Source organism: Mustela erminea, chromosome 5, assembly GCF_009829155.1.
Source record: "Mustela erminea isolate mMusErm1 chromosome 5, mMusErm1.Pri, whole genome shotgun sequence".
In the NCBI taxonomy this organism is placed as follows: domain Eukaryota; kingdom Metazoa; phylum Chordata; class Mammalia; order Carnivora; family Mustelidae; genus Mustela; species Mustela erminea.
In genome coordinates, this window is record NC_045618.1 from 61,851,879 (window position 1) to 61,874,022 (window position 22,144).

The window sequence follows — 22,144 nt, forward strand, 5'->3', positions numbered from 1 at the left end:
CGTCCCTGTCCATTGTTGGTCAAATAACCACTTGAAATCAAATGTATATCTTCAACTTAGAAGTTATGGGCTATAGGAGTAAAAGACTGTAAACCGAAACACGGGTTATCTCCTTACTTGTGCTTCATTATAAAGCATCATGCAATAGCAAAAAATATCAATCAGAGGGCACTCTATGTGGAGCCATGAATGTATTTTAGGCTAAACTGTTTTTTTTTTTTTTTTTTAAGATTTTATTTATTTATTTGACAGAGAGAAATCACAAGTAGATGGAGAGGCAGGCAGAGAGAGAGAGAGGGAAGCAGGCTCCCCGCTGAGCAGAGAGCCCCATGCGGGACTCGATCCCAGGACCCTGAGATCATGACCTGAGCTGAAGGCAGCGGCTTAACCCACTGAGCCACCCAGGCGCCCCTAGGCTAAACTGTTTTATATCTGAAGTAAACCTTGCTTTAAAACTGAAATGAAAGAAATGAAAAACTGTGGCCTAAATACAAATGACTAAGTGCTTAATTTTCTTCCCAAGAATTCAAAACTTAAATACTAACCACCTACACAATTAAAGTCCAAAAATCCAGAACTGTTGAGATTTACAGAACATTAAGATCTGCTCTATTCTTCAGTTATCCAGGTCTAAGTTCAGGAGCCCTGTTACCAGCTAGTGGAGCTTGGCTTTCTCCTTGGAGGGAACAGTAACCAGACTCTGCTTATTACAATGAGAACCTGCACTTAGGATAATTATGACTCCGTAAGCCACCAGCATCCAGCAGGCGGTACTTGAAATTTCATAGGCTCATTATCAGGTGGGAGAAGTACTGTAACTGAGAGCCGCCAGCTGAACAGATTGGGCATCACGGCGATTTGTCATACTGTACTGTATTACTACTACAGTGCTGGAGGGAAAACAGGAAAAAGGAAGGTATTTTCTTTAAACTTATACAAAAGAGGTAAGGAAAACAAACTAAAAATCAACTATAAGTCAATATCCAGAGACAGCCACTGTTAACATTTAGAAATACAACCTTGTGGATTTCTTTCTACACATATATTATCCACATAAAGGAGGATCTTGATTCATACAGAGAAATCATTTCTTTTATTGCCCAAATAAAAGGGTAGCTAATTCGGTAAGAAGACATGTATTTTTTTTTTTTTAAAGATTTTATTTATTTATTTGACAGAGAGAGATCACAGTAGACAGAGAGGCAGGCAGAGAGAGAGAGAGGGAAACAGGCTCCCTGCTGAGCAGAGAGCCCGATGCGGGACTCGATCCCAGAGATCGAGTGACCTGAGCCGAAGGCAGCGGCTTAACCCACTGAGCCACCCAGGCACCCATTAAAGATTTTATTTATTTATATGACAGACAGAGATCACAAGTAGGCAGAGAGGTAGGCAGAGAGAAAGGGGGAGGCGGGCTCCCAGAGAGCCCAAAGCGGGGCTCAATCCCAGGACCCTGAAATCATGACCTGAGCCAAAGGCAGAGGCTTAACCCACTGAGCCACCCAGGTGCCCCAGAAGGCATACAAAAATTATTAAGTATTTGTTCTCTCTCTCTCTCTCTCCCACACACACATTGATCTGAACCAATATAAGCCGATTTAGCTACCTCTTAAAATGACTATATCGTGACTGCTTAAAAGTATGAGGGATGCTGAGATCTCTTTTAAACTCATCATCTTAAGCACTAACGGAAAATTAAATGAGAATTTTTATAATTTCTATTATTGTTACCTGTTCTGAAAATCAGCAACCATGTCCCGCCTCTCTGAGATCTTGGATGAGCCATCGAGCCTCATGTAGGTATGCTTCCTGTAAACCATGTATTCCTGCCAATCAGAGTAAACAGAAATCAGATGTAAACTGCTGTGTTCTAATTCCCACAACATCTACCCACCTTCTACTTCATCCTTACTGGGGCAAGTCATTATATCCAGAACAAGAAGAAAGTAATCTCAAAAGTATGAGAACTTAACTTGCAAATGAATTCACTGCCTGTATATGAAAACTGAAGGTATCATGAAGACTACAGCCACCCTCAATTTCAACTTGGAAACTAATCGTACTCCTGCAGATTTCAGTAGGTTTCATGAAAATAAACCAACAAAATAAAATGAAATTTCGTAACAAAAATGGCCTTTCAGTCAGTGACCAGATGTTTCTCACAGCTATGGAATATCTAGTTCTCTTTCCATAAGGAACTCGCCCTAGTGTTTTGCTCCCCAAAGCACGCATCATTGTTAAGGGAAGCCTAAGCATCAGAGTGAACAGAAGATGAGGTAATCTTCCATGGCAGAGCATGTTCTAGACTTCACCTGTAAGAGGAATTACAACTTTTAATAATGGAGAAGAAACTTCAAGAGATGCAAGGGAGAGAACATAATGCCATCTTTAGAAGCTGCAATTCCTCTTACAAATGATGTCCAAATGAGCACTGATTTCCTCTTTCTTACCCCCGACTATATGGATTACACTTCAAAAAGTCCATTTGTAGAGGAACCATTATCAAAAATTCAACATAGCTGCTTATTTTAAGAAACACCATGAAACAATTATTTCAGTTCTAAAATAACTTTTTCTTATTGAAAAAGACTAGTTATTTCTACATTTGGGAGATGTCTGTGTTAATTCTCTATGGTCAGACGTTCATTTGTTGCAATATTTTCTTATTATACCTGGTTGGGTGTCTCAGCACACAAGGTTGCTACAGCTGGATATGGCTGGTACAGTGCGTGTGGCAGCCTACTCTCAGAGCAAGTTAGTACCCAAACTCCTTTAATGGCTTGGCAGAGGTCTCTGGCTAGGGTACGTATGAGGACAGGCTGGTGACAAAGTAGACAAGCTCACTGAGGAACACATCTTCATTGTGGTTTGTATATATTTTTACTATTTCTTTCTTTCTCCAGTGGCTCTCTAAGGGCTTTGATAATCAAAGAGGAGTAGAACATATTCAAAGAAGAGTTTCAAGTTCATATTTAGTGGAACAGCCCTATAATGGCACTGGATTAAGGGCAGAAGAGTAGGGGTATTTTATATAAGGAAGGATTCAGGGAAAAAGGTGAAAAATGAGAGCATGACGATAGTCTTGAAAGGCTCACTACAGCTTGGTAGTTAATCCAATCAGGAGATGCTGCCATCCAGAACAACCAAATAACCAAATAACAACCAAATAACTAGATTATACACAGAGACAGCCACTGGTTGGACTTCTACCACAAGGTGGGCTTTCTGCAACAAGCACTCTTGCCTTCTGAACCAGAATTTCTAACCACAGTGAGAGCATTGATGAAGGAATCTTCTTATAGATCTTTCTGTTGATATCACTTGTATGTCAAGGTCAGCATGACACCAGAGGTATTAATCCTAGACCATAGTCAAAGCAATGCTGATTACAGAGAGCCTGTTACTGAGGCAACAGAAGTGAATCTTTTCTGTTTACTGCTTTAAGCCTTTGCTCTTCCACCCAGGGGAGCAGTGGGATTTCAGAAGGCTTAGATGAGTTTAGATCTGATTTCAGTAAATAGCTTCAAAACAACAAGTAAATGGACATGGAAAAAGCAGCTAAAAGCAGAATAGAGGAATGTCTACACCCTCACACCACAGAAAAACAACTAAAAGATGAAGGCAGGGATTTAAAAAAAAAAAAAAGCAATCCAATATTCATTCAAAAATTCTGGCTATGGGGCGCCTGGGTGGCTCAGTTGGTTAAGCCTCTGCTCTCAGCTCAGGTCATGGTCTCAGGGTCCTGGGATCGAGCCCCGTATCAGGCTCTCTGCTCAGTGGGGAGCCTGCTTCCCTTTCTCTCTCTGCCTGCCTCTCCGCCTACTTGTGATCTCTGTCAAATAAATAAAAAAATCTTAAAAAAAAAATTCTGGCTATACCAAAGCTATTCTAGATGTGTCTCTAAAATTCTGGGTGGTTTATGGGGCGCCTGGGTGCCTCAGTGAGTTAAGCCTTCTGCCTTTGGCTCGGGTCCCCTTCTATCTCTGCCTGTTGTTCTACCTACTTGTGATCTCTCTTTGTGTCAAATGAATGAATAAAATCTTAAAGTAAATAAATAAAAATTCTGGGTGGTTTAGAAAGGATACTAATTTAATCTGGAAAGAAACGCCTCATTTCTTTCAAATGCTAATTTCAAGATATGTGCCCACTTCTATGCTTAGTTCAGCTTCCCTATTATCTAAAAAAATCTAAAGATTTAGAATAAAGTCAAAATCGGGCGCCTGGGTGGCTCAGTGGGTTAAGCCGCTGCCTTCGGCTCAGGTCATGATCTCAGGGTCCTGGGATCGAGTCCCGCATCGGGTTCTCTGCTCCGCGGGGAGCCTGCTTCCTCCTCTCTCTCTCTCTGCCTGCCTCTCTGCCTACTTGTGATCTCTCTGTGTCAAATGAATAAGTAAAATCTTTAAAAAAAAAAAAAAAAGAATAAAGTCAAATTCTATTTTGTTCAAATCAAAACACAAATTCTGACAATAAATTGTTAAGTCATCGAACTGTGAATATTTATTTATTTATATTTAAGTAATCTCTACACCCAACATGAGGCTTGAACTCATGATCCTGAAATAAGAGTCACATGTTCTTCTGACAGCCAGCCAGGTGCCCCTCAAAAATTTATTTTAAAAATCTATCTCATATATACATATATATGTATGTACATCTCTCCATTTAACAATCTCTACATCATAACTTTTTCTTTTTTTTTTTTTTTTAAGGATTTTATTTATTTATTTGACAGAGAGAGACACAGAGAGAGAGGGAACACAAGCAGAGAGAGTGGGAGAAGTAGGCTTCCCACTGAGCAGACCCTGATGCAGGGCTCTATCCCAGGATCCTGGGATCATGACCTGAGCCCAAGGCAGAAGGCTTAATGACTGAGCCACCCAGGTGCCCCTATATCGTAACATTTTCTAAGATCCATTTTAAACATTCCCAGTCATGCCCCAACTCCCTGTAGTTCATTTCCATGTCTGAGAACCACTATTGGCTGATTACCACTTGCTGGATGACTTTACTATGGTCTGCCGGAACTTTGTCATGCTTAGCACTCCTCATTAAAGAAGGCTTATGGAAGAGAAAGACGAACCATTATCCAGTCCTTCCTTACACAAGGTACTCTCTAGACATCTAGGATATCTCTCACCCAAGTCCCTTCTGGTATTTAGCAAAGACTTAGAAAATGATACATCAGTATGATTAAATTTCCTGGAGACTTGTAAAGCAATTCTTTTTACTCCACTTAAAGCAGCAAAGAGAGAAGAGAAACCAAAGAGAGACCTTCTTCCTCTTCCAGCTGTCTCATAATTTAGTATCCTCCGTTAATTAAATAAATACAAACATCAGTACTCTCAAGTGGATTCTTGTGGGATCAATAAATACTAACCAAAGTAAATTCTAATACTGCTTGAACTAATAAAATAAAAATTATGGCTTTTAACATTTAGGAAGTCTCGAGAGCTATAGAGTCCTATTAGATACTATTTTTAAAAATTACTGAAGAAGCCAAAGGGGTTATGGACAAGATGTACTCTTGGTATTTGAGTAGTGATTCTCAACCGGGATTAAAAATACATGTGCCTGCACCCACCCCAGGGACTCAGACTCTGTAGGTCTGGGATAGGGCCCAGACTGGTTTATTTTTAAAAACCTCCAAAGATGAGTGCAAGAGATACCCTATATCTGCAGCTGAGAACCACCACTACAAAGAGAAGGTAGGACGGGGTCCATCGGAATCTTGCTACTGCAGCATGGCCTTCAGATAAGCGGCACTGGCAACACCCGCAATTTGTTAAAAATGCAGAATTGAGGGGCACTTGGGTAGGTTAGTCGGTTAAGCATCTTACTCTTGACCTCAAGGGTTGTCGAGGTCGTGCTGGACTCCATGCTGGGCAGGAAACCTACTTTAATAAAAAAAACAAACAAAAAACCAAAAACAAATGCAGAACTGAGGGATACACCCCATAACTAATGAATCAGAATTTGTGTTTTAACATGTCTTACTTGTAAGTACATTTAAGTTTGAGAAACATTGTTGGAGAACAACATCATTATACTATTTCAAAAGCACTGGAACTTTTTCTTTTTCCAAGGGAAATCTTATATGAAACCCCTGTAAGTGATCCTGGGTGGCTCAGTCAGTTAAGCATCTGCCTTTGGCTTAGGTCGTGATCTGAGAGTCCTGGGATCAAGCCCTGCATTGGACTCCCTGTTCAGTGGAGTCTACTTCTCCCTCTTTCTCTGCCCCTGCTTGCATGCACTCTCTCTCTCAAATGAATAAATAAAATCTTAAAAAAAAGAAAGAAAGAAAGAAACCCCTCTAATATAAAATAGATAAAAAGCATTACTATTCTGGGGGTGCCTGGGTGGCTCAGTGGGTTAAAGCCTCTGCCTTTGGCTCAGGTCATGATCCCAGGGTCCTGGGATCGAGCCCCGCATCAGGTTCTCTGCTCGGTGGGGAGCCTGCTTCCCCCTCTCTCTCTGCCTACTTGTAATTTCCGTCAAATAAATAAATAAATAAAATCTTACCAAAAAAAGGCATTACTATTCTGGTTGATGAAGAAGGGGGAGCCCAGGGCCCCACCTGCTTAATCTCTACCTAATTTTCTTGTCCTCTACCCCACACCACTAGTTTGAAAACAACTTTTTTTTTTTTTTAAAGATTTTATTTATTTGACAGAGAGAGATCACAAGTAGGCAGAGAGGCAGGCAGAGAGAGAGGAGGAAGCAGGCTCCCTGCTGAGCAGAGAGACCGATGTGGGACTCGATCCCAGGACCCTGAAATCATGACCTGAGCCGAAGGCAGCGGCTTAACCCACTGAGCCACCCAGGCACCCCTGAAAACCACTCTTAAAATACACTTTGAGAAGTGGATCCTATCTGTAAGTTACTTGTAAAGTACCTTGTAAAGTTACTTGTAAAGCAGTAGCTGCAGAGGTTATCAGTATAACTCAAAATACTTTCCACAAGTACCTCTCACTCCTATAAAGTACACTAAATAAAAGCAAACATTCACACAACTCAGTGGTGAATTAAAAGGTACTAGGTTCATCTTGCAGTAGTGGTGGTGATGGTGGCTAGCATTTACTGGGCATTTACTAAGTGACAAACACTATTCTCTATGTATTTTGCTTATCTAATCCTCACTATAGTCATCTTTAAGACAGGTGTTGTAATGTGCCCTCCCACCGTACAGATGTTAAGTAAGTTCTCTAAGGTCATGTAGGTAGTGGGTAATGGAGCTAGGACTAGAACTCAAGTTAACTGGTGCCTAGAGCCCCCAGCTTAACCCTTTAATGCTTTCCACATGGAAGAGCAGCTCACCACCATTAGGGGAAAAAAGGTGGTTGTGGTGTGTCAGGCAGAAGATACATAAGGTTCTTTTTTTTTTTTTTTTTTAAAGATTTTATTTATTTGAAGATCCTAAGTAGACAGAGAGGCAGGCAGAAAGAGAGGAGGAAGCAGGCTTCCTGCTGAGCACAGATCCCGATGCGGGACTCCATCCCAGGACCCCAAGATCATGACCTAAGCTGAAGGCAGAGGCTCAACCCACTGAGCCACCCAGGCGCCCCCCACATAAGGTTCTTAATACATATCCATAATCTCCATCCATTATCATCACAGGAAAAAGGGTAATTGGGCATTTGAAAAAATAAAGGCAAATGTTTGTATATCTCTAACAAGAGCCTTCCGTTCTGAGTCTTCTTTTCTATTTCAAAGCTGCCTCTGCTATTCACTTCAACCCAATTTCACTTTCCCCAAACAGTTTGGGGGAAAGACTCATTATGATCTACAAACCTCCTCCTGGTGTTAACTATTTCCTGGACATGCCACTTGCCATCTTTGGGGTATATCAATAGCAAAGAATAAGGCTCCCCTCAGTCTCTATTATAACCTCTCCGTTGCCCAAGCAAATTATACCAAATGAGTGAAATATGGCAGCCATCCTTCTCTTATCTAATACAAAGAGTCTTTTGGAGCAAGACCTAATCACAAGGCATATATAGGTCAATCATAATCTGCCTTCACCCTATATGTGTTATTCCCTTTTCTCCTATACCATATGCTTCAGTCACACTGAGCTAGTCTGTCCCAAATGTCTTGTACCTTCCCATCCCTGTGCCTTTTTACACCTGGCTTCCTTAGTCTGGAATGCCTTTCTCCATGAGGATTAAAATTCCATTTAAGTTCAGGTCAGAAGTCACTATCAATGGGAACCCTCCCTCAAGCGATCCAGTTAGAAATAAAGGTATCCATCTTGCTATCTTCAGCTCTGTTTATGGTTCATTTTGGGCTCTAGTATCAGAGTACACTTGACAGCTGTGTGTGTGTGATATAACCTCCATTAGATACATTTCTTCAAATTAAAGACCACATTTAACCTATATTCACATCTGCCGAGCACAATGCTTGGCCTGAAAAGAAACGAACCTATATTCACCTATAACCTATATTCACATGTGCTGAGCTCATGCTTGGCCTGAATAGAAACGAATGAAACAGAATAAATGTGGTTGTAAGCTGACACATTTCCTTCCTTCGTTCCTAAAGTCTAATCAAAATGCTAGTTAACAGTGAGCCCAATTTGTTTTTTTTTGGGCAGTTAGAGCAAACCTAACTTCCCGGTAGGTTCAGAATCACAGCTCCTGAAGGTAACTAGGAGTTCTAAGAGAAAGCAGCTTATGAATGACAGAAGGTCTATTCTGGACGAATCCTATCCAAGTGAGGTACTTGCTGAACAGGTAAGTTATACAACCGAGTGTCTCAAATGCCATCATCAGCTATAAATTATCTGGATTTAATTCTGACCTGTACTATTCTCATACACTGTGTAGTACAAAATTTGTCTGGGTTTCAGTACTTAACAATCACACCACATACAGTACCAGGTGGTTGACCCTTTCCAAGTACTTTAGTATTCAGAGAAAATACTGACACTTACTTCCTTCAACTAGAGTCTCAGCTGCTTGATCCAACAGGATTGAGCCTCAAATGAGACAACCCAGATGATATAAGTCATCTGTAGTGAGTTAAAAGCTTTCTGCAACTGTCAGAATATGGTGGTAGGGGGTGAAAAGTTCCAAACTCGGGTAAAAATGGTGATGGTAGGAAAAGCTTTGTCTGACATCCAGCTGGACACCATCATCTCAATTGCAGAGAGGTCCTGTCTGCTTCCAGAGCACCCCCACCAGCAAAGACCCTACAGATGACTCAGTAAATATAAGATAAATCTGTAATATAACATTTAGGGATCTAGCATATCCTCCCCTATCTATGGCTTTGACTTCTGCCTGTGGCACACTAAAAATTCCTGGCCCTGGAAGTTTAGCAGTCTGCTTTCTTATCCCCTATCTAGAAACAGTACTTGGATACCGTGGGAAAGAATAAGACATTTCTGAATACAGAATTCTATTTGGAATAAGATCTGATATATTCACAAGAAACTTAAAGTCAGATTTTTGCCCAAGAGAAAGAGGCTATCAATCACTTCATAAAAAAATACTGAGCAAATACTAAGTGCCCAGAACTAGTATTTCTCCCCAAATAGAAAACTGGTCATACAGAAGTATGTGGATTTTTACCGTATTTTGGTTTTTCTGAGTCCTAGAAATAAACAGAGAGCCAAGGTGAAGGAAGACAATCCCAGGACCCTGAGACTATGACCTGAGCCGAAGGCAGAGGCTTAACCCACTGAGCCACCCAGGCATCACCAAAAAAAAATTTTTTTTAAATCTAAAACTAACCAAACAAAACCCCCAACACATTGAGAATGAAGAGGCAAGGCAAGAGTCAAGGTATTCTTTTTTTTTTTTTTTTGACCTTTAAAGCAAGGTCAAGCGTATTCAAGGGAAAGCATCTATACAGAAGGGCCTTTCTATAACATGATTCTTAGGTTCACATGCCAGGTCATGTTTTAAAGCTGAAACACGACTCTAATGAATGTTTACACTGAAAGCTTCTATTATGACAATGAGTAAAAAACCCAGGGGCGCCTGGGTGGCTCAGTCGGTTCAGGTCGTCTCCCTTTGACTCAGGTCGTGATCCCAGTGTCCTGGGATGGAGCCCTGTATCAGGCTCCCCGCTCTGCGGGAAGCCTGCTTTCCTTGTCTCGATCCCTCTGCTTGTGTTCCCTCTCTCGCTGTCTCTCTCTCTGTCAAATAAGTAAGTAAAATCTGAAAACAAAGCAAACCCCAGAATAACTCTTTGAAAAGGTAAAGAAATATAGACCTAATCCTGCACTGCCATAAGATCCACAATACCTTTACACTTCAATAAATGATTAGACATATATTAAACACTGTGGGCATTTTAACTCCATGCCCACAAAATAAATTTTGAGGTCCAGCCTCTTGAAATACAGACTCTGGGTCATTTGAGTAAACAGTATTAAAATAAACAGAACGCCTCCCCCCTGAAAAAAAGAAAGACAAATGAACTTTTAGGAAATGTAATGTTGAAGGAAAAAGAATAGTATAGTGTTAAAAAGAAACTAGACAACAGTTTCACTTTAGGTTTTCAATAAAACATGTAAACAGTAGCAATGTTTTCTGGCTTCAGCATTCTAGATGCATGTTATTCATACGGCTAAGGAATGTCAGCAGCTGTGAAATTCAGTTTTCCCTAATTTCGAATTCCCCATGGAGAGATGCAACTATATTTAGAGCAGGTTCTCAGGCTGCCATGTTTGTAAAACCTACCCACATTGTCCGCATTCCCACAAACCTCTCCGAAGAACCTGCTGGATTAGAGATAGGAAGTGCCCCTGGTGGGAAGGGTTTACAGCTCTCATCCTGAACAAAGCTCATTATCATACTTTGAATCACTTATTTTGGTACCATTTAGGAGTACCTAGAAGGGTGTAATACATAGAAAGAAGAACTAAAATGTAGGATTCATCAAATTTAAACCATCTACACTCCCCTTCAGCTCTCAGAGCCAGTTATTTTTTGGTAGCTTACCCCACTTACTTTTAAACTTTCCTTTAATATGAAGCAACTTTAGGACTCCAAAATACACTGACATAGTCTTGGGGAAAAAAAAAGATCATTTCTCTTACAAAGTCTTTAGCATACTGCTTTTTCTATAATTCACAGCACTGCGAGATCACTACTTGATCTGTACTTCCCTGACTCTTCAGGACAAGGCAAGTGCACTTTATGTAAGAGAAGCCCCACTGAAGGAAAGTTACTCATATTTTTGGGCTGTTGACATCAATTGGTTTGAACAGAACATTAAAGATGCAGGCAGTCCTTTTATTTTGGATTACTGCTATTAGGACCTTTAACACAAGGTAAGATCTGCAGCAAACACAGAGGCTTAATTACTTCTCTTACAGTGATTTACAGCCAGCAATAAGCATTTTTCCATCATTTAGAAATAGGTGACCTATTTCATAGGACAAAACAGATAGTTCAGCCTGTTGACAGCATTCGAGGGACTAAACACTGTATTAAATGCCAAACTTAGTGATTAAAGTGACCTCAAATATGTTAAAAGAAGTTGCCAGATTATTAAAAAGAGCCTGCTAAGGCATTACCAAACTACTGACTGAGAAATTCAGTAAGCCAGGCTTGGCTTCCAGAAACCTAAAACTTCTTCCCTATGCTAGCCCTTCATTCCTTCTGTGCTGATATGATCCCTACTCCCTTATTCCTAGATAGGGATAATTATGCTCCAATTTCCACATATTTACTACCAGCTACTCCCTGGAGTAGCAGGGTTAGAATATGAAGCCTTAGCTATAAAAAGCCCATGGAAAAACATGCAAATATTTATATACTACTTACATCCAGGTGCTTTAGCCCCCCGACCACCAGCTTTTCAATTTTCTAGCTCTAAACTCTAACTCTGGTGGCTTGTGGTTATTTGTCCTCAGTTTCACTCTCCTATTTCCATGTCCATGACTTCCTCTCCATCAAGTAATTAACCTCCACTCAGACAACAAGAAAGCAGAGGGAACGTCAACACAGCTAACTGAAGAAACAGAAGTTGCCCTGCACAGTCAAACAAGTTGTATCTTTCAACATAACCCAGTGGTTCTCAACTCTGCCGGCCTGTGAGAATTACCTCAGGAGCTTTTTTAAGTATCCTGATGCCTAGGCCTCATTCCAAAGATATTAAATAACCATCTCTGAGGATGGGACAAGACATTAGTATTTGCTAAAGTTCCTCCAGCTGAACACAATATGGAGTCAAGCTGAGACCACTACATTAAGTCAGGCTGAACAGCTGCTCGCTGGTTTTCTATACAAAGAACTAATCTTAAGTCTTGTTTTCCATACAGAATTTCAGAGGACTTCTTAAGTAATTCCTAACTCTGCTCTCCTTTAAAATTAGGGAATTTCTTCCCTAGTAAAGGAAGGAGTAGGGGACGTTCTATTTCACAGGTGTAGGAAGGAGGTAAAAGTCCTTTGCATATTCTCAGATCTGCCAGGAGCTGCTTCTCCTCACTTTACACACTGTAAAATCACAAAGACAAGTTTTGGGTTCCCATTAAGCAGGACGGACATTAGTCATAGACATATGATTCCTGCAAGTTAAATGTCAAGGTGTCCTAGGCCCCAAGGTTCCTTCTCCTACCTCCAGCAGGTCTATCATCCTGGTCATCTGGGAGTAGATAAGGACCCTATGTCCTTGAGACTTGAGCCGAGTCAGGAGGACATCAAGGGCATACAGCTTTCCACTGTCAGTGATGAGGCTCTCCTTGCCTGGGGAGAAGAAAAGGGGGGGGAGGAGGGGGAAACTGTATTTAATTGAAGCAGCAAAATCACTCACTGCAAAGCTGTATGCAGCCAAAATTACTACAACCAGGGTGCTTGTCATCCCAAGAGCAGGAAAGTAACTCTAGAGAAGAATGCACAGCACTGTTAAGTCATGATCCAGTAGTGCTCTGAGAAGAAGAACCCTGAAAGGGGGAGGTGTAGGCTCCCTTCCAAAGGACAGTTCCCAATCAGATATCTGCTGCTAAGAAAACTGAAAGTTTCCCTGCTCCATGTCCTTACTCAGGGGACAGCAGGTACACATGGACATCTAAGAGTGAGGTCCATGTCATATCTGCTCTAGGTGACCTGAGAAACTTGCTTTTCCTTCTTCATCCTATCTCTAGATATTTGTTTCTGCTAGTTCTGTGGCTAAATGGTTTACACCTCCTGAAAGCACGAGAATATAGAGAAACAAAGGCTATTTTGCCTGTCTCTGGAGACACTTAAATATCGAGAAATCCAAATACACATATCCATTCCTGCCCCTCTGTGTAAATACAAACTCCTTCTCCTGGATGATTTCGAATAGGCTGGCTGGTAAATATCATTATCCTAAACTGTAATTTAATAAAGACACTAAAGTTTGTTCAGCTTCTCAGAAGGACTGACTTTGGGTTTCTGTGAAATGGAAGCTGCTTTTACTCACTAACTCGTGCTTTCTCTTTCCTCAGCCCATTAAAAGAAAAAAAAAGCATTTTAGCCAGAGATCTTTACAGAGCACTTAGCTCTCAAATTTTCATCTTATCCATTCAGTATCATTCAACTCCCATCACATTTCAGGAAGTAGAGCTTCCTGTTTGCAGACTGGTCCATAAACATGCCCTGAACAATCGCTGCTACTAAGAGAGGGAAGAAACGAGGCCGAAGGGGCCGGGAGATTTAAGTGTATATGTGGAAGTGGTCATGGGATGTAAAAAAGGAGACACAAAGGATAGAGAGACAACACAGACAACTAACCACTAAAAGTAAAAAAGGGAACTGTTAAAAAACGTACGGTCTATCCCTAATTTCTGGGTTCAAACCCGTTTTTTTCCCCCCTCAGAATGCAGAGGCTGACTGTTGAGAGCAATCCAAGAGTTCTCAATGGGTATTTCTCTGTTCTCGCCACCATTTGCCAAGTCGTAATCATTGTATAAACCGAACGAGAACGGATGTGCTGACAGCACCATAACAAATCATCAGCCACTCTGTTTTTGCTACAAAGCCACAGGCCCTGGATGTTTACTCCTCTGCACTGCTGCCTGCCTTTTCCCACCTTCGGAACGCTGCCAGGCCACATCTCTCCCTCCACCACCCCCTCCCCAACACTGTGGCACACACACCTTTGTTCAGCCTCTTTGTTTGGTCCTGTTTAGATTACTGAAATGCTCTTCTTTTTGTTGATCTCCTTACCAACACAATCAAACGACTGCAGCTGGGACAGAACCAAATGCTAGGCCCTGTCCCTGGCACCAGACAAGGAGGCCTGTATGAATTCCAAGTCTGATCAGGCGGCAATGCTTTCCTAACAACTTCAACATTTTCTTGTCACAATTACCTTTCTCTTTTAATTGGGTTCCCTGGGATCCCTCAATTTTGATAGCTCCTAAGCATTCCCCATAGGGCTACCAATCAGCTTTAGACAGTAAGTTTCTTTCTTTTTTCATTAAAAGCGCAGGACGGTGGAAAAAAAAGAGAGAAGCCCACATACAGTTTTCATCACTGAGAAGAGTGCGCAAGCTAGGTTCATCGGATCTCTGCAGACTACTTATCTTCCCTCTCCATTCACATCTACTCCCTCCACACAAATATTTTAGCGTATGTAAATCAGTCTAGTGTCTGCATTTTGAGAAGCTTCATCTCAAAGTTGTGATTCAATAGTTTTCACACATCCCTGCTTCCCACATCTCCTTTCCTTTGCTAACTAGAATGAATGATGCTAAGAGGAGGCGGCTCAGAGACAAAGACGCACACAGAACTTCGAAGCACCTGAGAGAAGCAAAAGCGGCACTCGTTAGCTATTACCGTGTATGTGGGAAGTGAAAGTGGATGGACTGGATTTCTCTGGACTGCCCTGGAAGAAAAGGACTAAGCAGAAAGAGATTGCAGCCATAGCCTTTAAATACTGAAGCAACGAACAGTGTTTCTGCTTCTCCGTTAAGCATGTTAACTCATCACCCAGTACTTGTCCTTACAAAGACAGGCAGAAAAAAAAAAACGGGTTTCTTTCCCTCTACACACTGGGATCTTTCAGGCCTAGCATCCATTACTCAATTTCTCAGGAGCTACCGAAGTTGCACTGGACAACAGCACCACCTGTTGCTAAGTAGGGCACAGAGCCAAGAAGAGCACAATCCCCTAGAAATTAGGCTGATTGTGCCAAGTCCAACCTCACTTTAAAACAGGATCTCAAAGTGTTGTACAGACCTATCCTCTTTCTTGCAACATCTTCCACAATCCTATAGTACAGGCTTAAAGTATCTTAGACACAACTTCTTAACTGGCCACAGTGTAAGAGCCTATTTAGGGACAAAATGAGTATATTCCATGGCAGTAAAACTAGGCTAATAGATGAAATACCTCCTTTTTCCAAGGAGAGAAGACTTCTGAAAGGAATAAATATCCTTCTCCTGGGGAAACAGGGAGATGCATTCAAGGTGTGAAATCCAGGAGATTTTGGTCTTTCGGGGACTATAATGGAACCAATCCTTCCCAAGGAAACAGAAAATATAAAAGTATAGAGCAAAAAGAGATAAAACACGGGTTCCAGTGACCCCTCATCCCCCCACCCCTCGCTGCCCTGCCCCAGCTAGTCTACAGAGCACAATGGGGTCAGTGAGGAGCTGGTTGGTTCTCACAGTAAACAGCCAGTGAGGCTGGTGCTTTTTATCGATGTGAAAAGAACTCAGACACTTCCTGCTATTTAAACAAGGTCCATTTTTCTTTCAAAGAACAGGAAAAGCCACAAGAGATTCCCACAGCGCCAGCAATAAGCCCTCTACTCTTGTACTGGGAACTTAGGAGCCAGAGTAAAGAAGGGAGAAAGAAGAAATAAGATGTTGTCTTGCTTCTTTCAACACCTGTGCTCATCTTATGGCTGGGATTCAATGGTTTCTAGACCTGCTGGATTTCAGTCCTCTATTCCCACTACTAACCAGGCCTGCTTTACAAGTGGGCTTTCCCCCTTGTTTTCCAACAGTACACCTTCACTCACTGCTTTCAGGTGTTCTAAGTCTGCAACGAGGCCACATATTATATTGCTCTCATAAACTCAGGATGGATTCTTCTAGTTCAAAGCACCTTCCAATCCCAGCTATGATGAGGCTGACCCAAAGTCCCTTGACACTTGGCAGATTCTCTCTTTTGAATACTCAGCGCAAATTTGCTTTCATTATATCCAGTAAAAAGAATACAATCAAAGTATCAGAGAATCTGGACGACCAAAACTAACGTGGTAGGCCTCAACTAGCACTCTAGTCTGCTAGCAGGTGTTTGCAACATAAGCCTAGGAATCTTGTGTTCAGTTTCCTTAAAAGTAGTCTCACTAAAGCAAAGATGAAAACCTAGTTTCCTTTCAACCCTCGACCTTGACTCTAGGAGGTCTGGGAATCTGCTAGCGTTTTGGCACAAAACACACTGTTTTTCTTCTGGTTATCATTCAGATCTCTAGTGCTCCGTGCAGGACACTGTTTATGCTACTTCAACTAGGCTTTCTGAAGTGACGACATTCTCATTCACCCTACTGGCAATGGCACAAGACAACTGTACTCATTCGACCTGGAGCCTTTCCTACCAACTTTACTCTCCCCAGCTCTTTTTTTTTTTTTAAAGAGTGGCATTCCTTTCTCAGCTGTAGGCTCGTCAAAGGAGAGTACGTAAGCACAAATCTAAAGAACATTTCTCTCTTAAGTCATAAATTACTCAAGTATTTTTACCTATGAAGTTAGTAAGGGCAAAACAGGAAACAAATCCCAAGCACTTCCAAGTATCTAAAGCCACCATATGGAGTATCTCCTCGGTTCCTCTTCCCTTGCCAGAGCTGGGAACACATTCCACAAGAACAGAGAACTTACCTGGAATCCTGATGAAAGACCAGCCATTCTGAGGCCTGATGCTCCACAGTCCTCCAGCTGGCTCTGGGAAGAACTGGGATCGTCGATTTAGCCAGTCTGCTGCCAGTTCAGGGGCCCCATTTAACAAACACTGCTTGGCTGCCAGACTCCCTCCTTCCTTCAGCACTCGCCGCTCATATTCTGCACTGCGGTCATTGCAGTAAGAATCCAATGGCACTGCGGTAACCTGCAGTGAGATAGTCATGTGAGACAGCTCTTGCACATTTCCTACACCCCAACTTTGTAGATAAATGTGGATAATTCTCAGGCTAGTTTGTCCTAACAAATAAGCTGCCCCTAATAACTGACTTAGTGAGCTGGTCCAGGTAAAAGGCCAACTACTTACAACATGAATCTGCAGCAAGCTAAAGATCCAGAGAGTGCTGGAGTTTTCAGAAAAACTAGGATACTAGGTCAGGAATGATTCTATCATGGTTCTATAGATCCCTGATCCAACTCTGCCACTTCAAGTTCTAGTAGCCATACACAGATGGGAAGATCAGGAAGGGAGCTGGAGCTACACAGTCATTACTAAAGAACAAAAAGGGTTATTGGCCTGGTGCATTTAAAGTGATCTTTAATGGTTTTGTGGCAAAGCTCCCAAGTTTATCAAGACTTTTTTCTCCTCTTCCCTGACCAGGTTGCTGACTGAAAAGCCTAATGAAAGATAAGAGAACCTTTCTTTTAGGCCATAAGATGGGATACGGTGGAAGCAGGTGGAGAAAGATACTGCCAGAGAGTGGTGGATTCATTTCTTCGCTAGAACAGGGCCTATGCACAAACTCTCATCTCCCCACAAGGTGCAACAACACTGAAATGCTGCCTGCCCCCCACCCCCGCCCCCATGGAATAGAAGGCTCTCGCCAATTAAGAAACAGGCATTTTAATCCTTTAAGTGATTTGGGTCTATTCCTACTCTAATAAGCATCTGTGTATTCAGATAGCTGTGAAATCACCTGATTAGAGGCCTGAGTTACCTTCTGTTGAAATTTGGAGGTTGTGATTATCTGCATGCTCAGGCTGATAAAAATGCGAAAGTCCCATTATATGCACTAAACTGCTCAGAAAAACTGTGGAGCAAGACCAAGAATGCGGAGAAACTGGGTATAAGGAACAAGTGAGATCGGAACACAGAACACGGGCCGTACCTAGTTAGCTAGTTTTATTGTTGCTATGATTTCCCAGAAGAGAGACATTTAGGAAAATGTATCTTACTATTAGCTTTTCTATCTTCATGCCCATCAATCATTAGGGCAATAGAATGGTTGTCAAGTTTTGGTATGTAGAAGAACCTTCTTGGGAGCTTATCTAAAGTGCAGATTTTGATCCAGAAGGTCTAAAGGAAAAGCCAATAGCTCTAGGCTTTTAATGAATACCACGGCCCCTCAGGCCAAGTCTTAATGCTGCCCTGGGGTACACTAACAGTCAGCTAGCTGACTACAGGGCTGCAGGTGCCTCTGCTGGAGACTAGAGGATACCAAAACAAGAAAGAGCATGATTTACTAATACAACAGCGTCCTCTACTCTGGCTCAGAGATGAAGCTGAACTGAGTTTGCTAGAAAACAGTGCCATCTACAGTCCAGACACAAAACTACAGGGAGGGGTCACAGCAAGCGGGTGTCCCCGGCAGCTCCAAAGCTCCAAAGCTCCAAAAACCCGACAGCTCACACACCCATTTCACACACAATACGAGAAGCAGTTGTTGGAATCTTTACACATTCCAAAAGAAGTTTGTTCTCTTGCTTCCAGTTTATTCCTTTTTCCCACAGAAAGTTGAACATAGACAAATGAAGACAGAAATTAAAAACTGGTGGATAAAACCTGGATTTTCCTGCTGTACTGTGTGCTGGCAGTAACTCAGCAGCTATCTACCATCTACGGTATGAGTCCCAGAACTGCATGGTCAATAGTGGATAGTGGCTGTACTTTCCTAACACTCATATAAACAGCAAGACTACAGAAGTACGACCGGTTCTATACAGTATATATACTTTTGGAGGAGTAAATCATATTTACGCTTTTCTAACAAGATACTCACACTGATCAATTTTATACTCAGAGATAACTGCTTTGTTTTTGTTGTTTATTTTGTAGAAAAGCAGAATTTGTAATGGAATTATATAGATTTTGGGGGACACCTGTGTGGCTTAGTGGGTTAAGCATCCGACTCCTGATTTCAGCTAGGTCATGATCTCAGGGTTGTGAGATGGAGTCCCACATGAGGCTCTGTGCTGGGAGTGGGGCCTGCTTAAGATTCTCTTTCCCTCTCCTTCTGCCCCTTCCCCATTTGTTCTCATGCATGTGCTCTCTCTAAAATAATAATAATAGTATAATAAGAGCAATAATCCGTACATACAGACTTTGGGCCCAGATTCTCCAGATGAAAAATCAAAAGCTAAAAACTCAGCACAAAGGAAGACGGGAACAATGACACAGGCAAAATGTTTTTCTTGCCTAAGACTCACTCCTAGGCACTCTTACACAGTTTAAAAACAAAACTTTCTCCAGTTATAAACTTTCACCTATTTTCCAAATTCATTTTGCTGACATCCTTCCAAGTCCAGGATTGAAAACTAGGAGGTATGTGAGGCCCAGTTCTTAGTGAAATATTTTTTAATGTTTTGATAAGCTTCTTTGGCAAGGGCCCTGGATCAAGATATATGCAAAAATCACAGAATGTCATGTCATAAGTACGCAAGCAGTGAACTCATGAGGTCTAAGAGAAGGCAAACAAGTCCACTTCTAATTAAACTGTGCTTCCCAAGTCAACTCTCTCATAAATGGCCTCCACCCATTCTTCTAACCCCATGTGGCCTTCCTGATTGCTCAGAAGCAGGGAGAGATGAAGCATGCCACACCATTCTTCCCTCCCCACAAATGGAAATGCATACTCCCTTTAGTCTCACATGAGCTAACCTCTGCTTCTTGCTTCACTAACTTCCTAAACTATAGTATCTTCAAGGGCTGTCTCCTCAAGCATTTAGCGCGTCCTTCCTGAGGACATGTATGCTCCTGCTCTAGCTCTAGCAAGCGTGACCACTCCAAGCGCTTCAGTTTTTTGGTAAAATGAACTCCAGGGTCTTAGTTTACCCAGCAGAATTACTTCTTCAGCTAACAAGAAAACAGCTCCTATAATTCCTTCCATAGTGGCAGGCACAGTTCTTCTAGAACTGACCCTGAAAGTTTCCACAGCACAAGACAGGGACATTAATTTGTTTCAGCTCAAAGGTTCCGACTTCAAAGAAAGTCAGTTTTTCCCTACCACAGATGGGTTAGAAATCAATATAAGACAATCAAGGATCTCAGGATTATTCACACCCCAGGCCTGATCTGAAAGGTAAAAGCTTGTGGATGAGTGTATAAAATATTCAGACTTTTTAAAAACTCCTCTTCCTGTCCATATAATCATGGTGTAATTACTCCTATTTCAGGTCTGGCACCTGCTATGTGAAAAAACTCTATAATAATTATGGAGAGAGGGGCTGAGTAGGAACGGAAGGTGCTAGGGCAGACTGCTTCAGCCAAATAATAAAGTTTTCTCCTGTTCCCTTCCTGTCACCCCACCTTTATGCTATTTGAGCCTTCTTCAAACTAGTCACTATTTACTATTCTTTAGGGAAACAGCAGCACCAGGCTGACAGTTTCGACTCTGGGCTCCTCAGAAAAGAAGGCTTCAGTTGTACAGTTGGGGAATCCCATGTGTGAGTCTGTTGGGAGAAGGGGGTTCTTCTTCAGAGTGGTTGGCCAGAGAGCTCTGAGTAGAATAAATAAAAAGAATCTTCATGCCTGTCAATGCAATGACAGCCCAAGGCAGCTCAATTTTTAATTGGCTCTATAAATCACTAGGGATATAAGAAGTAAAAATATCTAGATCCCTCTCTGAAATCTAGACTTCCTCTTGTCAGGCCTCGCAGTATACACATCAGATTGGAAGGGTGAGAAGGAAATGAACCACACAACTATGTGACCTAAAGACCACTTTCTATAGAAGCACCTGACTTTAGATGTGTTCTAGAAAGGGTACATTTACCTGCATTGACTAAAGCTTCCAAGACCAAAAATGCTTTGGCAGAACAGGATATATAGAAAATCTAAATACTTTCTATTTAGATAGCTAATATATATCACAGTTGACAGTGGCCCGCAAATCAAGTTCATGTAGTACAGGGTCAGCAGAAAGAAGGGAAGGCAGGCAGGAGTCAATGGGACTCAGTCCCATCATCATCTCATTTCCATTCATCAACTTTCTTGGGACCCCTGCCAGATTCTGACCTTTGATATCTTAATAAAGAATGCAAGCTGATGTCAATAATGACAGAAAAATATCACTAAGGAAGATTCAGAAGGATCCACCTTCTTTAAACAGAACTGTGAACACAGCAGACCTTCTAGAATGAGTGGAGAAAAGAAGGTAAAACACAGAAGGGTAAGTAATGTCGGCTTCTTTAAGAGTTTTCCTGGCTAACTGAAAGATGCTCCTTAGAGCAAAAACGAAATGAGCCAGGAAGACTGAAACTTGTTCTCTGCTCTAACCACAGAGTCTGATGCATCTCTACTCTGCCCCCTCCCTTCACATACTTGTTCAGAGTTGTAAGAGAGCTTCTGTCTAGCTCTGATCAACGACAGAAAAGAATGGAAGAGGTAAGCAGAGTAAAAAACAGCACTGTGCAAAGGGGAACCTTTGCAGCGATGCTGTTGGCAATCCACAGAGTATGCTGTTTTGATAAAAGGAGGGTTAGGAAGGATCTAACAGGTGCTCAAAGTTGAAACCATAAGAGAAACTGCTCCCAACCTGCAAATAAAACCGAGACTGCTGAATGGTGAATAGAGCACAACAGTCACTTTTCAGAGGCAACATACCTGTGAATCACAGGCCAGGCAGAGCTGCTGAGAAGAGTGAGAGAACACCAGGCTAAGAAGTTTCCTGATGCTGGAGTGTTATGTTTCCTTTTATTATTTGAAGACTGCACTGAGGCGATAAGGCCAGATCAAATCTCCCTCCCAATCTGACCCCCTCCTCTAAAAAACCCTCAAAAACCTCAATGCGGGTAACAAATGGCTCCCTCTCCTTTTCAAATATTCCCTTGTCCCTGACCCTGCTGTTCAGTGATAATCTACCTGACAGATGGCTTGCTCCCATGGTAGTTTAGAGCCCCTGACTAAACGAGAGGAACGACACAGGAGAGACACGGTCAGGGAAAGAAGCCATTCCGATCTACCATACAATTCTCAAACCAATGTAATTTAAAGGGAGGAGCACTGTCTTGGGAAAGCCAGGACCATGTGTGTCTTCTAAATACTGA

The 22,144-nt window shown here is 41.9% G+C and overlaps 1 protein-coding gene across 3 annotated transcripts in view; it reads right to left on the reverse strand.

Annotated features, from left to right (window-relative positions):
• The window catches only part of INO80 (INO80 complex ATPase subunit), a 136,272-nt gene that overhangs the window by 22,561 nt on the left and 91,567 nt on the right, over nt 1-22,144 (reverse strand). For all 3 annotated transcript variants that reach the window (XM_032343327.1, XM_032343326.1, XM_032343325.1), the window contains exons 26-28: nt 16,802-17,027; nt 12,568-12,695; nt 1,729-1,823 (exon numbers count right to left, since the gene is read on the reverse strand). In XM_032343327.1, coding sequence (XP_032199218.1) covers nt 1,729-1,823; nt 12,568-12,695; nt 16,802-17,027 — 449 coding nt within the window. The remainder of the gene's footprint in view (nt 1-1,728; nt 1,824-12,567; nt 12,696-16,801; nt 17,028-22,144) is intronic.